At 42.4% G+C, this 16,843-nt stretch overlaps 1 protein-coding gene across 9 annotated transcripts in view; it reads left to right on the top strand.

The window, feature by feature from the left end:
* Foxp1 (forkhead box P1) overlaps positions 1-16,843 on the top strand; it is a 645,990-nt gene that overhangs the window by 602,885 nt on the left and 26,262 nt on the right. For all 9 annotated transcript variants that reach the window (XM_070018961.1, XM_070018960.1, XM_070018954.1 and 6 more), the window contains 2 exons: positions 285-372; positions 13,361-13,444. In XM_070018961.1, coding sequence (XP_069875062.1) covers positions 285-372; positions 13,361-13,444 — 172 coding nt within the window. The remainder of the gene's footprint in view (positions 1-284; positions 373-13,360; positions 13,445-16,843) is intronic.

The raw sequence follows: 16,843 nt of genomic DNA, 5'->3' as shown, positions 1-16,843 counted from the left end.
ATGCACCAGAACCTCTTCAGTTTTCTCATAAGTATAAATGGTTTGTTCTCTGGATGCTGGGTAGAATTTCTCCCTGGAAGACTCATAGCTTGGGGATCCCATTGGGCCCAATTGTATGGAATGACAAGCCACAAGTGGAGAGAGGGGAGAGGATCAGCCACCCTCTACAAGACTGTGTCCTGGTAGTATTCTCCCTCCCCAGCTTGTGCTTAAACATCCTGGTAAATTATATTTTCCTTTTTGTTTCTCCATCTCACTTAATGGTTTTCTGTGTATTGTTACAGACATCTCAACAGTGAGCATGCGCTGGACGATAGAAGTACAGCTCAATGTAGAGTACAAATGCAGGTTGTACAGCAGTTAGAGCTACAGGTAAAGCCACCTTTATTTTTAATATTACCCCAGTATTCCTCACCTCCACATTTCTGTAGTGTTCTGTAAGAGTCCCTATGTACTTGTTCTTCAATGGAATGTCCAAAGTTTATTGTTGCCTTTTTATTATTATTAACTTTAATTTAATTTTATTTAACTTTCTGGGTTAAGTTCAGCCTCAGTTCGGGCTGGAACTGCTGCTTAGATGCCTATAGATTCAGCAATGGCTCAGTTACCACCCTGGGCTTTTCTGTCTCCTTTGTCCTCCCCGTAACCCCTTGCCCATTTCTCTCTTTTCCTTTCAACTTGGTTCTCTGTATTGGTGCAAGTCCCTGAAGTTGTTTGTGTTATTAAACTAGATTTTTGGAGACCAGCCTGGGAGAGAGAGGGAATGAATGAGAATAGATAGAGAACAAATCTGTGAGACCAAGGCAGGGGTCGGGGGTAACGGGGCACACCTAGAGGCATGTGTTCCAAAGTCACAGGGGAAGGTATATTGATGGTGTTACCTACATTTTTCACTATCGTCCTTTCTCTCCATCCCTGAACTCTCAATAGAGAGTTTACTGTTTTAAATACATGCATATATAATCAAGATACATAATACATATAATGTGCATCTGTAAATACTTCGTGTACAATAAATACTATGGTGCCCAGAAAGCCTTGGATCTCCTTTTGGAGTAGGGAAAAGAAACGGATGCAGACTTCCCTGGAGAATGAGCCTTGTGAGAGTTGGGGGCATTTTTTTTTTAAATGTGGCTCCACTTCCGGTTTTAACTTGTTGATAAGCCACCACATTTCAACAGTAATCCCCTTTCTGGCATAATTAATAGAAAATTAGTTTCTAAAAGTTAAAATTGGGTCAGAAATGGAGATGATTAAAATGTACAGTTGCAAAAGCCCGACCTCGCAAACCCCATTTATGCAACCCAGCTCCAGAATGCTTTTGAGTGCTCAGTGACTCACCCAGCTTCCTCCTCTGGCTGGTTCAGTGTAGGCAAGAGGTTAGCCGACTCGGGGAAATTAAAACAATGTTGTACATTATATTGGTACCAGCCATCGGAAAGCCTATTTGGTATGCAAGACAGCAATGCCGAGATATATGGAGGGCCCTAGGCTAAGTACAGAAGATAATTACATTTGGAATTTTACTGAGTTAAGTCATTTACGGCTTCAAATAGTTGCAGAGAAAAATCAGCCCAAACACACTTAAACTTTTTTGTTGTGACTTTTCAAGATAGAAAGGATTTAAAAAAAAAACTAGTTATCATCGTATATGAGAAATTGCATTTTTTGTAGAATTTTCCTCAAAAGTTATTGTCCCGAGCTTGTTAATATTTTCCATTCGAACTATTGAGTATAAACTTATTAGGACAATTACATGTTTATGCAAGGAAAGAATACATCATAAAAGCCTCCAATTTACATATAAGTCGTTGGAAACATCTTTAAATTCAACATGTTTTTGGAGAAGATAAAGTGGTAGGTTTAACATCATCTTCAAATATAGTCAGAGCACAGTAAGCCCTTGAGCCCATGGCTCTTTGTGAGATTTTTGTTTCTTGTTTTTTGTTTTTTGTTTTTTTTAGTTGGTCATGATGCTTGAATTCAGGGCCTGGGCACTGTCCTGAGCTTTTTTGCTCAAGGTTAGCAACTCTACCACGTTGAGCCACAGTGCCACTTCCGGTGTTCTAGTGGTTAATTGGAGATAAGAGTCTCAGGGATTTTCCTGCCTGGGCTGGCTTCAAACCTGGATCCTATGATCTCAGTCTCCTAAGTAGTTAGGATTACAGGCATGAACCAGTGGCACCCAACCAACTCATGGCCCTTGCTCTGTGGGTATGCAGATAATGGGAGTGGTATTTATAAAGCAATGCATGCTTTTGTATTTATTTATTGGATTTTAAATTAAGTTCTCAGAATTAACTTGAATAGATTGTTTAGCAGAGTTGGCAGGATTTTCCAAGGTATACTAGGCAAGGATTTGCCCAGGATCTGAGTACCTATCTTAGTAATTTTTGTTTATTCTTCACAAAGGTGAGAGGAAACCGAGGTGTGAGTCCATCAGCAAGTCAGGGTTAGTCAGGCAGCTTTGCTGAAGTTTTTTAGTGAGTGTGGCCTGGAAGGAGAATAGATTGATAGGCTGACACAGGAGCATTCCTCGATTATTTGTGTCACTCATGTATTCACAGATTTCATCATTAATCAGAACTAAGGCAGGTTGTCCAGGAGATGATAGAAAATAAAGATGATACGGTCACAAGTCACGATGTAGTACTCACCTGCAATGCTTCTCACAGTACTTTTTTATACTTCTTGCTTGATAGTTATTCTAGTAGAAGACAGAACTGGCTTGTTCTGCTGGGTTCCACATCTTCTCATCCTGAAAGACTTGGTATCAGTAATAGTGTTTAGCAAGTGTTTAGGAAGAGTTAGTAAACAATGCCAGATATGGGCTGAGAAAATTTTTGAATACTAGTTGGGATAAATCAACAAAAGAAGAGTAACGTTCCATGATCAATGAAAATTATGTGAAATTCAGATTTCATTGCCCATATAGCAAGTTATATTGAAACACGGCTGTGCCCCTGCCGATTCATTTACTAATGATCTATGATTGTTTTCACACTAAAATGGCAGAGATGGGTATTTGCACCAGTTTCCCCGTTATACCCTGCAAAGCTGAAAAAACTTAGATCTGACTCTTAAGGAAGTTTTCCAAACAACCCCTGGTAAGGAGGGAGAACGAAAAGAAACAATCTGTATGACATGATTAGCCAGTTGTTTCCTTTAAGTTTCTGGCTGCCCAAAGTATCTCTGGCCCCTTCAGGCCTCTGCCTTCTTACTCATGATATATAAAACCTGTCCAGGGACCACATTGTCAGATAACCCACCAGCAGCCTCCTGTGACAGTGCCTGCCAATCTTGGGGCCTGTAGAAGGCTGGCCCAGGGCTATACATTCATTTCATGTAGAAAACATTTTCCAAGGAGCTATTACGTAGAAGAGGCTTGCTGAGTCACCAGAAAGGATAATAGTGATTCAGGGAATAAAGCCTCTTTCATTCAAGAAACATGGTCCTCAAAATGGTTTTACAGTGGAACTGTCCATTTGTTAGTTGGTGCTAGCTGACACCAGTGGATTCATTTTAAAAAAAATTTTTAAAGCCTAAGAGGGTCAATCCGAGAAAGCAACTGAGGATTAACAGATGTTAATCATTAGTGTTTGTGGGTCCTTTTTGTTGTTTTTTTGTTTTGTGTTGTTTTGTTTTTAATGGTCGGTCATAGGGCTTGAACTCCAGGCTGGTCACTGCCCCTGAGCTCTTTTGCTCAAGGCAAGTACTCTACTGCTTTAAGGGGCAACACCACCCCATTACTTATTATTTAATTAGACAAAATTTGTAGGAAAATGTGGCCATTGAGAGGTGTGTGTGTGTGTATGTGTGTGTGTGTGTGTGTGTGTGTGTGTGTGTGTTGTTTTTGTGCTACTTGACAGTAAACCTGAGGCCTCATGTATGCTATGTTAAATGATTTGCTGTGTGCTCTTGTCCTTAGCTTCCGTTTTTATTATTTGAAGAATCCTTGTCTTGAGATACAGAATTGAGAGAAACTCTTACCAAGAATTAGAGGAGAGACCGTTGAGGGGGGGTGGTTCAAGAGATAAAGCACTTATGTAGAAAGTGCAAGGCCTTGAGATCAGAATCCTAAAAGAGACTGCAGGGCCTAGCACCTTTATGGTCATTTGAGAGACAAGATATAGCTAGACTCCAAGCTTTATTTCTGCACAGCTTCTTGCTTAAAGTTCAACATTTCCATGTTTGTGCTGTCACGTTTACAATGTTGGGCACCTTTGTCTGGAAATGTACTTTTCAATGTTCTTAACTCAGGGTCATGATACATATAAAATCTTCCCCAGTAGCAGGTACCCAGAGCCTCAGGAATACATGGGGGAGACAAAGTTGTGCTCAGATGCCCTTCCTGTGGCAATTTCCTATGGGCATCTCCCTCTGTTCTCTTACCTACAGGCTAGGGGTGCCCCATGCTCTAGCATGGCTGGTCTGTACAAGGCCCTAAGTTAATCTCAGCCACTGCTTTTTCCTTAAGCAAAGCATTTCCCAGTCCAGGAAATTTCTGAACCTGCAAGGTGTGGTTCTAAAATTATCATTCATTCACTTGAAGGTGAAAAATTTATGCCCCATTGAGCAGGACAGGGAAGCGAAGTGAGGTTGGGAACATCTCCCATAGCCTGCTTTCGGTCTCTCACAGTTGCTCACCCACTGCCCAGAGCTCACCCACGCTTCTGCTCTATGTATGGGTAGAGGCTACACACATGCCCGACCATACAAACACACCAGGTGAACACCAATTCGGTCTTACTGCACCCAGCAGGAGAACCTGGAGGTCAATGAGTCAGCCCCTCCACCCTTGCAAGGTGGTAAAGGCTACCAGAGCACAACCCTGTGTATTAATGTGTCTCCACTTAGCACCTGAGTCCCAGCCACTACCCCTGGCCCAAAACAGAAGGCGCTGTATATCCCTAGACCATTAGTGATGACACCTCCCTTAAACAATTAGATGACTGTAGAAAGAAATTAACCACTGGGTCTTAGAGGAGAGTGGCTAGAGATGTGTGCCTTCATATGTCTGTGATACAGTTCTTGAACCAAACTCAAAAGCTCCTCAGGAGGCTGAGATGGGAAGGATCACTGTTCAAAGCCAACCCAAGCAGAAAAGTTTGAGAGATCCTGTTTCCAAAAGAGCCAGCCAAAGGTAGGGCTGGAGACATGACTCAAGTAGTAGAGTACCAATCCAGCATGAGCGCATGCACACACACACACACACACACACACACACACACACACACACACACACACACAAAGCTGAGTTAATGTGAGGCTGAGTTCAAACTGTAGTTCTTGGATGGTGGTAGAGGGAGCCTTTGAGACTGGAGTGGTGAAATGTGGGGAAAGCAGAAATCTAGCTAGTAGTTAACAGTTGCCCAATACCCCCCATGCTTAACATACGACCGGATTCAGAAGCTCAAGACTTTCATAGACATTCCCATTACACAAAAATCTAAGGCGACGTCATGTGTAGTTTTTATCCTGTCACATACGCATCTGTGTAGCTGGGATGACAGGGATGCATCACCACACTCAGCTTTTCATTCATTGAGATAGGGATCTCACTTTTTGCCCAAGCTGGCCTTAAAACTGTGATCCTGCCGCTTTCTACCTCTCAAGGAGCATGCCTAGTTTGTGTTGAATGTTTCTTATTCTATTTTGTTCTGAAAAAGGCAGAGGCAAAATTCTTAAATTATTATACCAGTGGAGTAGATGGAGTGAACGGCTTCCTCTGACCTGAGAAGTTGTTTGCGCTCCTTACCCCGTACACAGAAACTTAAAACTACTGTGCAGATTTACCACAAGTCGGGGAGTATATTTTTAAGACGTTGTCTGTGAAGTGTTCTCTTCAAATAGATTCTCCTGCAATTGGAGAGAAGGCAAGTTCCTCCATCAGTCAGTATACATGGTCTTTCATAAATCATGAACTATATACAACCTTTCCTCCATCCCCCCTCCCCGCCCCCCCTCAAGACATAGCCACACAGGCACAGGAACTAGAAAATGCTAGAAGTGAGTACTGACTACCACTGCCTCCCTCCCCCCCCCCACCAGCTCCAGCCAGTATAGTTAGACCCCTGCTGTTCCTCTAGACCTGGGCTTAGGGACTGAAATCCATATTCATCAAGTTTCCAGGGACTCACTGAAGTGCAGGGTCAGGTTTATAAACTCTCAGCCTTCTGGCTGAAGGGAAGGTAACACAGAAACGCAGGGGAAAGGAAGCCCTCAAATTTAGTAGAGGTTGTTTTCTGAGAAGGGACATGTGAGTCGTATTAAGAAATGCATTTCTGCCAGGCGCCTGGTGGCTCACACACCTGTAATCCTCCTTAGGAAGCTGAGACCTGAGGATTGTGGGCCAAAACTAACCAGGGAAGGAAAGTCCAGGAGACTTTTATCTCCAATTAACCACCAAAAGGGCCAGGAGTGGAGCTGTGGTTCAATTGGGTAGAGGCAAAAAAAAAAAAAAAAAATGCTTAGGGATAGTGTGCCCAGGTTCTGAGGTCAAACCCCAGGACGAGCACTAAAGCAACAACAGAAACATCTAAGCACGAAGGTTGACGATACGGAGATGCTGCCATATCTTTATGCATCAAGAGATCATGTCTTTTGAATAATAAGTAGAAAAAAACATAAGTAAAGAAAACATTTGGAGAGGCTTACATTTATCATGTGACTGGAGAAAAGTTCCTAACACACTTTCTAAGCCCACAGCCTGCAGACTCTCTAAAGGGTCTTTAAAGTAGACAAGAGGATAAGGAGTCACAGAGACGGCTCTGCCTCACTTGGAAAGGAAAGGAAAGGAAGGGAGTAGGGCTGGCGGCTCTTGCTCATCCGTAGATTTATTCCATTCCATCACTCCTGGCCCGCAGCAGACCGCATACAGATAAGCAAAGCACTGGGTACAGGTGACTCAGCTGACGCCCCCTCTTTCTCCATGCGTGGAGACAGGGTTCTGGGAAGGCCAGAGGCCTTGCCATGGGGACCTGTCAGTCCCCAGACAGCCACTTGAGATTTTACCCAGATCGTAGGCTGAGGGATGACACTGGCAGCGGAATCCGTTTGTTCTTTTTACTGTCCATCCATCTGTCTAACAAGAATGAGTGTGTCTCGACCAGCCATCACCGTTGGCTTGCCTCTGTACAAGACTTGGGAAATGGGAAAGACTTGGGCAAACTGGGATGAGTGTGTCAGTCCACTGTCTGTGGAAGTGATCTACTTACTAGAGACTTCCGGTGAGACATTATAGTTAGTTCCCCAGGGAGCTCCAGACCACTTGAATGACACCCTTGTTGACTCCTTTATGTGTATACAGGGTGGGGTCCTAGCTGCTTTATCTCCTTCATTTCCTCAAACCTTCATCTTGACTCTGGAGTAGTTGCTACCAAGGAAAAATGTAACATCTGAGAATGGGCCTGTTACCTCTGAAGCGCTTGTGTAACCTTGTAATTACATGTATCATGCCTGTAGCCTGACCTTGGGAAAGGTGTTTCTTAGAGTCAAAGAAATCATTTATGGTAACCCACCTCACCGAGGCTGTTTGGAAGGGCAGGCTGACTTGTTCTAAGCCAGTGTTGAATGGCAAAGGTCTGGGGAGGGCTACTCAGCTTGGTGGCCCCTGCTTCCGTATTGCAGGGCATTGCCTAAAGGGCTCTATGGGATTCTCCACGCACCCCCCCCCCCCAGTCAATGGCTGGCTTGAAATCATGGTTACTGGGCCCGTATCTCTAGGAATTTTCTCCAGAGCAGCCTGGCAGACTTGCACATTGACTCTCAGAATCACCCCAAAGTTTTCTAAATCATCTACCTCAGGAGCTTAGAGCTCTAAGAAAATGTCAGCCAAGAGACAAGTGCCTAAGTTTCAGTCACTGAAGTAGACATGAAAGCTAACAGGAATCACTTACTTTGCATGTGCTTACCTCCTCATTATCAGGGCTCTTTGTGACCCAACCAGCTTCCCAGCCTTCGGCAAATATATCATCCATCCAAGGCAGTGCTCAGGACATTTCCTGACAACACCTCCTGCCCCTCCATGAGCAAGTTCAGAGCCCAGTGCAAACTCTTAGGGTAACAGCGTCAGAGCCTCCCGTTGCCCTGCTTTGTGTCTGGAGCCAAGGAAGAGAAGTGAGAACGTCTAGGTCTCTCCCTTTCCTGTCCTTCTTTGAAAAGCAAGACACTTAACTTTTCATAATTTAAAAATCCTGCCTAACTTCTGGGAGCATTAGAATTCCTAGACTATGACTGAGTGTCAGTGTGCGTCTGCTTTAAATGTCAAGAGAGTCTTTAATAATAACACGTGGAGAATGTTAAGATGGTGACAGAACACAATAAAAAAAAAAAAAGACCAGGAAATTCTTCGATTGGGGTGAAATGAGCCGTAGATTCTACCACCCAAATGCTGCACTCAGTAATAGAGCAAGGTTCAAAGTTTTACTAGTGCCAACTTTGGGAGGCTTGTGAGTTACCAGAGATGGATGAAATGGGTCCAGGAATGTTTAGTAGATGTTTGGTCTGATAGGAGAATTTGAGTGGCTGCTGTGGGTGTGGGGGTGGGGGGTGGGTGGGTGGGTGGGGATTTTTTTTCTTTTGATTATATACTTTAGAAAGCAGCATGTTTGGGTCTGTCCTAACTAAGTCACTGAACAGAACTCTGCCTAAGGCCAGAGTAAAAAGAAATTATTGGGGACACATACAGTGGCTGGTTAGAGCAGACTCAACCTGTGGGGAGACCATAGTGTCTACTCACCTGATTTTATGTGGACACTGGGGGATCCTTATTATAAAGTACTTATTATAAAGTGCTTTCCCTCAGAGGGTTGGTTGGCTTCAACAGGGTTAAGTGAGACCTACAGTTCTGTGGGGATCACCGTCATGGGAATTACCCACTTGCCTAATATAATACGTTGGGTGCCCGTTAAAGTGTTCATTCTCACTCCTCATACCTTGGGTTGGGATGGGGCTGAAACCAGGATCTTTGTGTCATAGTCTTCACTAGCCAACCATCATAAACTAGGATGCTAGTAATACTAGAAATGCTCTTCTCACCTCCATGACTTCAGCCTGGGGCCTCAGTTTCCCCAACTAAAAAGACAGGAATAGGACCCCCAACTCCTTCATGGCCACAATCATCCCTGTTCACGGAAAGGAATGGCTTGATGCTCCATCTTTTCTTCTGTCCCTAGAAAGTTAGCCTTTGCCACATAGAAAGGCCTTCTTTAATTTCAGTTTTGTTTCTCCTGGGTAAGCACTCCCAGAATGGATTTAAAATGATTAGTCCTCCCAATCACAGGGAGAATAAAGATGTGAAATGAACCCCATGCCCTGTTCCCTCTTCTCTGCTGAAAGAATGAGTTTAATCTCCCGCATTTTTATCCCTGAAGAAGCTGAATGGAGCTCCTAGCCTTGGGCAGTCATCACTGCTGCGGAGCAGTGGACGAGTTCAGATTGTCCCAGCCTAGGCATCTGAAGCGTAATTTGAAGCCATGGCTAATAGGAAAGGGGATGGCCTATATCAGCCATAGGGGGAACACATTTGCCCAGAATGAGGAGAAGACACAGGAAGAACCAGAGACATAAATCCATGAGAAGTGGCCTTCGCCTTCACTAAGCTTGCTTCAATCCTCTTCTGTTCTTTAAGACATAGAAACTGTTTGTCTTCCCATTTCCTCCACCTGCATTCTCTCCTGAACCCGTTAGGTAGATACAGATTCTAAACGCATATTCAGCCAGTCTAGTCTAGACTAGACCGATTTAACTTTAAAAAAAAAAAAAAGATATTTTTAAACATCCATGAAGCATTAATCGCTTGTTCTGTGCAAAACTTCATCTCTTCAGAACAACCCTTCAGAGTTCAGAGATAATTATTCCGTATTTAGAAAGGAGAGATGAAATACTTAGGAAGGTTATATAATACGCTCAGTCAAATGCACACCAGGATTTGAACACAGTACACTGTGATTATTGTATCCATGACCCTCATGACCCTCGTTACTCCCATTTGACCCTCTTTCCACAAATATAGTGCACAAACTTTTTATTAAAATATCCCTTCCTTGAGCAGCAACCTCTAGCATAGAGCTCTTTGTAATACTTTTTATTTTTTTTAAATGCATAGTTATTCTCTCCCCAATAGTACAGCTTTTAGAGAACAAATCTCTTTTGATATCACTTTAAAAAAAATTGAAGTTGACCTTTGGACTGAATTTCTCCATCTCTTTTTCTTGGTATTTCATGAAAAATGCAGCATAGGCCAGAATGTGGGGTTACTCATACTAGTATAAAATGCTTGTATTCTCTTAATGCAGAGTTCTGGCAAAAAAGATGGGGATGATGAGCTCATGGAATGATGGCATTAAAAGTAATAAAGAATGTGGAAGCCTTTTTGAAGGGCCAGCCAGTCTCGCAAATGCAAGACAGCCATTGTAGAAAGTGAATGTGGTTGGGATAGGTGTGGTGGTTTTTGCCTTAAGCATAAACAAGTACATTTGGCACGTATCTTCCTTTATTTGTTGATATCATTCTCATTAAGGCTATCACTAATTAAATACCTAGCACACATCCCAGGATATAGTTTTTGTCGGTGTTTTCACTCACCAAACAGAAAAACAAAAGCTGGATTTTTTTGCCTTCTTAGGTTACTTTACCCATCTTTGAAGAAATAGAATTAACGTGGTCCAATTGAGGTTCCTTGGACCTCTAGTGGGATGATAGATTCTCTGTTCTGGAAGAATATGAACACATTCCCTATGGCTTTACCTTGAGGGTTGCACACATGACTGTGTGTATGAATTCTAGGCATGTGTGTACACACACACACACACACATGAACACATTCCCTATGGCTTTACCTTGAGGGTTGCACACATGACTGTGTGTATGAATTCTAGGCATGTGTGTACACACACACACACACACACACACACACACACACACATGAACACATTCCCTATGGCTTTACCTTGAGGGTTGCACACATGACTGTGTGTATGAATTCTAGGCATGTGTGTACACACACACACACACACACACACACACACACACGAGTTTCTGTTCTACCTTAGCCTGACTAGTAAGAAGGTTGATTCATTAAATGCTTGCATGGAGAGCAAATGCTCACTTTTGATGCTGGACTTTTTTTGCGGGGGGGGGGGGGGGGAGGGCCCTCAGAGCTGTTCCTGGGGCCTGAACTCAGGACCTGTGTGATGTCCCTCAGTTTTATCTGCTCAAGACTAGTTTGCTGCCGCTTTAGCCACAGCTCTACTTCTGGCTTCTTTGGATGGTTAATTGGAGATAGTCTCACAGAGTTTCTTGCCTGGTCTGGCCTTGATCCTCAGATCTCAGCCTCCTAAGTAGCTAGGGTTACAGGAGTAAGCCACTGGTGTCTGGCTTGATATTGGGCATTTAGATTTGTTGTTGTTGTTGTTAACCCAGCATAGTGTCTATAATCACTGTATCAGCAGCGTTACAACCAAATTAAGAGCCAATCAATATGTAGCAGACTTCAGTAAATATTGCCTTTTCAGGGTGTCAACTACTTCTTGTTTTTGAAGAGCCACAGTTTTAAAACTCAGTTTTCAAAAATATTTTAGCGATTCTAATATTTTTAAGGAGAACATTTAACAAACAAAAATGAATTAACTGTAGAAAAATTCCATTTCCAACATTTTAATTGTTCTAACTGAGCCACTTTGGAAAACCAAATTCCTTTAGCATTATGTGTTCAGAGAATCTTTTTATTTTGGCAGTTCAATAACTTAGTAAAGAACAGAGAGCGAATAACATAAAGTAGCTCCTAATATGGCATCATTTTCATTTCCTGTTTGTTGAGAGATAAACGCTAACACTGTAAGGCTTTTTTTTTTTTCCCTTCTCCTTAATTTATTCTTCCCTGAACCACCAGGGGATAAAAAGGAATAAAAAATCAAATGTGATATGGCTCTCAGGCTGAGTCATCGAGAGAGGATAAGCCAAAAGCTGCTTCTCTCCCTTTCCTTTTCCTCCATCTTTCCCTAGTTCCTGACTCCTTCCCCCTCAGAAAATAACTTTCTTTAAAAGTTGGAAACACATTCAATTTTAGAATTCAAAAAAAATATTTTTTTTAAGGATTTAAGTTAAACTGATGCGGAAGCAATGGGCCTCTCCTTCAGTCTAAGACTTGGTTGTAGAGAATAAAACGGCCTGTACATGCATTCTCTCTTTCCTTCCCTCCTTGTCTTCCCTTTCCTCTCTAGTTCCTCTCTCCTACCCTTTCTCCTTCCCTTTCTCTCTCCTTTCTTATCTCTCCCTCCCATCAGTCTCTTCTACATTTCCCCTAATGCCACAGCTGCTCCTTTAACGGTATCTTTCTTTAGACCCCTACCTCCAGCTGCCTCCTAATAACAAAGTTGTTTTTGCATTAAAACAGTGCAAAGCACAAGTAGCATCTGACAAGTAATATAGGATGTGTACTGTGTGTATCTCTGTAGCTTCAGAAAGATAACCGGGTTTTTTTGTTGGGTTGGTTGGTTGGCTGGTTTTTTGTTTTGTTTTGTTTTGTTTTGTCGTGTGGCTTGAACTCAGGGCCTGAGCACTATCCCCAACCTCAAGGCTAGCACTCTACTACGTTGAGCCACAGCTCCACTTCTGGTTTTCCAGTGGTTAACTGGAGATAAAAGAGCCTCAGAGACTTTCTTACCCAGGCTGGCTTCAAACCGCAATAATCAGATCTCATCCTCCTGTAGCCAGGATTACAGGTGTCAGCTACCAGCTCCTGGCAATAACTTTATTTTTTAAATGTATTTTAAACCTACTGGAATTACTGAGAAAACATATCCTTAGATATGGAGTAAACAAATGAACGGCTCTCTGTTGGTTTACAGATGAGAGCTGGTCAGCCTTCTTATTATCCCTGTTCTCTCTGTGAGTGTCACCTGCCAGCACCGTGTTCATTTTTGCCTCCCTGTAAAGAAAGATGAAGCTCACTTCCCATCCAGGTGTTTCTTCACCACCACAACTGATAAATTTATGAGTTTTAGCTAGCTAGCTAGCTCATTTTCCTCCAACCTCTCATGAATAAGGCCGGTTAATGGGCATGATTCACTTTTAGGCTTTGAGCTGTCCGTGTTCCACATGATTCCTTGGTGCCAGCAGGTCTAGAACTTCCCATTTAAAGCCTAATGTGTGGTGTGTTGAGAAATCTCACCCCAACACCTCCAGCTACTGAGAGTTTGGCAGTGGTCCTGTAGATTTCAAAGACGCTTGGGCAATGAAAAAGGATTTTGTCATGGGCTATGGTGCCATCGTTTTTTTGAAATATGTATAATTTTAGATGTTAACATGGTTATGCATCTGGAGTCAAAGAAATGACAGAGCCTTTTCTTCCCACTAGCTTGCAAAAGACAAAGAGCGCCTGCAAGCCATGATGACACACCTGCATGTGAAGTCCACAGAACCCAAAGCTGCCCCTCAGCCCGTAAGTACTTGTTTTCAAAACAGGGAAGATCGAAATGAACTTCCAATGGTCTTTTCCTACTCCCCGTGCACCTGCGTCTTTCTGGTTCCCTTTTAAGGCCAAGTCAAGATGCTAGTAAGCATGTAAGGAGACACAGGAGGAGGCAGACCTGGTCCTGGTCCATTAGACCCAAGCCATCTGCTCTGGAACAGAGTGATTGGTGCGAAACGAATGGACTCAAAGCCTTTCTACAAACCTACTGGGAAAAGAAACTCTTTCCAAATGCCAGAAACAGGGAGAAAATAGTAGACCGTGATAGCAAAAGAGCCTGTATCAGCAAAGACAGAGATGTGTGGGAGAGTTACAAGGCATGGTTCTACCTAATCATCACAGAGAAAAGAAATCAGAAAGCACCTTGAAAAATTGTTAGAGGCTAAATTATGGACACCATTAAGTGGTTTCTAAAGACTCTGAAGAGAAAATCACTCGCTCACAGCTGAGGGAGCAAACATGAGGCACAGAGAAGACGTCTGTTTTAGGAATCTCCTGTTTCTTTTCTTATTTATTTTCTATTGTACCTTGAAGTGGGATACCTCAGCTCAGGAACTGATACCAGGGCAGAAGGGAAAGGATCTAAACCCCACATCCAAACTTGTGCATACTTCCCTACCTTACATCCATATCTACTGCAGCTATATCACTCAAATGCTTAGATCCCTTAAAAAAAAAAAAGTCCTAGTAGCCATAGTTGATTATTCAAAATGGAGACAGTGCCTTGCTTCCTGATTTTAAGATTTGTAAAATTTAAAGGTACACTGCCTTTATTTGATTTTGCTGGGAGTCGCTGTGTGAAAATTAATTGAGCGTTGACAATCTATAGTTAGTACCAGCAATTTTAATCAATATGCAATGATGCAGCATAATGGCAAAGTATTGGTTTATCTGTTTTGACTGATTTTTTTTCTATAAATAAAGCAAACATACACCCATATATGTATGATTTATGATGATAGAAATAAAACGGAGTCAGACTATTAACCCAGCAAATATGGTAGCTTGCCAAGATGCAGTTGGCAGACAAAATTAATGTCTGAAACAGAACACATTACTGAGATATAGGACATAAAATCATTAAACACTTCGCGCATCCATTTTTACTAGGAAAGAGTCCTTAGTTTCCATGTATTTCACAGTAAATGGCTAGAGGACCGGATGGGTTAGGCTACCAGATAGCAAGTAGGGAGAAAAACAGAGCCAAGCCTTTCAGTGTGGTAGAGCCAGCGAGTAGATGTGTTGCTCCTATTAATTCCTTCTTTCAAGAAGAACACGGGGAAGAACATGAACCCAGCTAAGCAAATTTGTGAGTCCCTGAAATGACTTGGCTGGCTTCTAGAACAAGCTTAGGCAATTCATTACACAGGGAAGTGTCTGCCTTGGAACTTTCTGAGAGTCTTCAGATAGCTTTAGCGAAACAAAATTTGTTCCCCCAGAATCAAAGCTTTGAAACCCGGTCAAGAAGGAGTAAACAATGAGAAAATAATAGCTGGACTTAGCATTGTGGTAATGGCCTCATTTTGGATCATGGGATTCCAGGGGCAGAAGAGGGATATATCTAAAGAGATGCAGCTTCAGATACCCATAATGCCCTGAGCAAGTGGTAGGGCTGGATGACTGTATGTATGGGAGTCTGCATGTCCCCTGGAGGGTCATTGGCAATCTCCATGTGACTAGCGCTGAGCCATCCACCAGCATGAAAAAGCAGCTTTTGGTAGGAGATAGAGGGAGGGGGAGAAGGTTTGTCTTGATTAGTAGTGGGGGAAAAAAAGTGTTTTACATTCTAGGAAATTATAACTTTGAAGGGGACCTCCTACTAAATTTATTTTTAACTGCTCTATTGAAAATTCTCTACCACTAGTCAACATTATCTCTTCGTAAGCTCAGCACAGTATTTCTTTATTAAAAGAAATAGGCACGAATATTTTTGACTGAAAAATTAATAGCTTTTGAATTCATACACAGCGGGTTTTCTTTTGCAAAGAAGTCCAATATCACTGCACAGCACTTCTGTAACCATTTATTTAGAGTCCAAGTCAAACCTTTGACAGCTAGAGCAGCTCTACAAGCCGATATAAAGAACTCCAAGATGTAAACCAACAATAGGCCGTCTGTGTGAGGTTTGCCATTGTCAAATACATAGATTGTTTGGATTAGTTTATGTAAATGTACTGTTGTATTACCCTTTAAAAAAAAGATCACATTTGTGTATGAAAGTGGTTCTCTTCACAGGCAGCATTATAAATTCCTTCTCCTTTAACTCACATGTAAGAAGTAAAAATTGGGGCCTGACAAGCAGATATTGTGTGACATTCTGTTGTCGGAGTGAACCTGCCTTCTTTTCATTTATTGGAAAATAGAAAATTTTATTATAGATACCATCTTATAAATCAGGAATTATTAAAAATATGTATAGGTGAGGCATTGGGAAATTAATTATAAAAGATAGACGTGTAATGTTTTGCATGAATTTTCCCTTCCTTGCCAAGAGAGAGAGAAAGAGAGAGAAGACACATATTGCAAACCCTTGATTCTTTCAAATCGAAGGACCCTGAGCTATCTGGTGACTGATCCAAATGTGCAAAATATTTCCTGCAGTCTGTAATTAATTTATTCCACCCTAAATAATAGAATGCCTGGTATAGGTTTGAATGCATAGCCTTCTCGAATCTGTGGTTTGAAACAAACAGTCACTGTGATTTAATTCTAGCCCTAGATAGGGACCTTCCTGTTCGACTTTTGCCAGTGAGTTTATAAAGTTGTTTCTTCTTTCCATTTCTGTGCAAAAGGAACACTGTGTTTATTTAAGAATTCTTAGTCACTAAGTGATAGAATGCTTGCTGTAAATTTGCCTTTCACTAAATGCCCTTTGGGTGGTAAGTGACTTTTGTTGAATGCAATCATCTAACCCAGCCCTGCTTCGCTGAAGCAAAGCAGCTGCCAACACGTTCTCAGAGAAGATGTGTTTCTTCCATCAGCTCAGAGATGCGTTTTCTGGATCCCAGTGTGGGATCTGGATGGTTAGAGGGTGTGCTCATCTCAGGACAGCACCCCAGGGTGTTGATGGGGATCTGAGCTCTACCCACACTGGGAAGGAAGCTGAAGACTGCCTGGAACACCAGTTCCCAGGCTTCCTGCCCCAACCTCCTTCAGTACCATGTCTTCCTGCTGATCAGCACACTTCCTGCTGGAAGAGTTCGATTGAAAACCGTAGACTCAAAAGTGCACTTGTGTTTGGAAAGGGAATTTCCGCATGCACAATCCAACTCTTCTAGCAACAAATATATCTTGGGCAAGGCTACAGACTGAACAGAGAGTAGTCAGATGGAAAAGGCTCGTTGTTGCCACAAAAATGGCTTGTGAACC

The sequence above is a fragment of the Dipodomys merriami genome, unplaced genomic scaffold, assembly GCF_024711535.1.
Source record: "Dipodomys merriami isolate MVZ:Mamm:240054 unplaced genomic scaffold, mDipMer1.0.p SCAF_13, whole genome shotgun sequence".
Taxonomy (NCBI): Eukaryota; Metazoa; Chordata; class Mammalia; order Rodentia; family Heteromyidae; genus Dipodomys; species Dipodomys merriami.
Note: the sequence above shows the minus strand (reverse complement) of the source record. Positions and strands in the feature narration are given on the sequence as shown.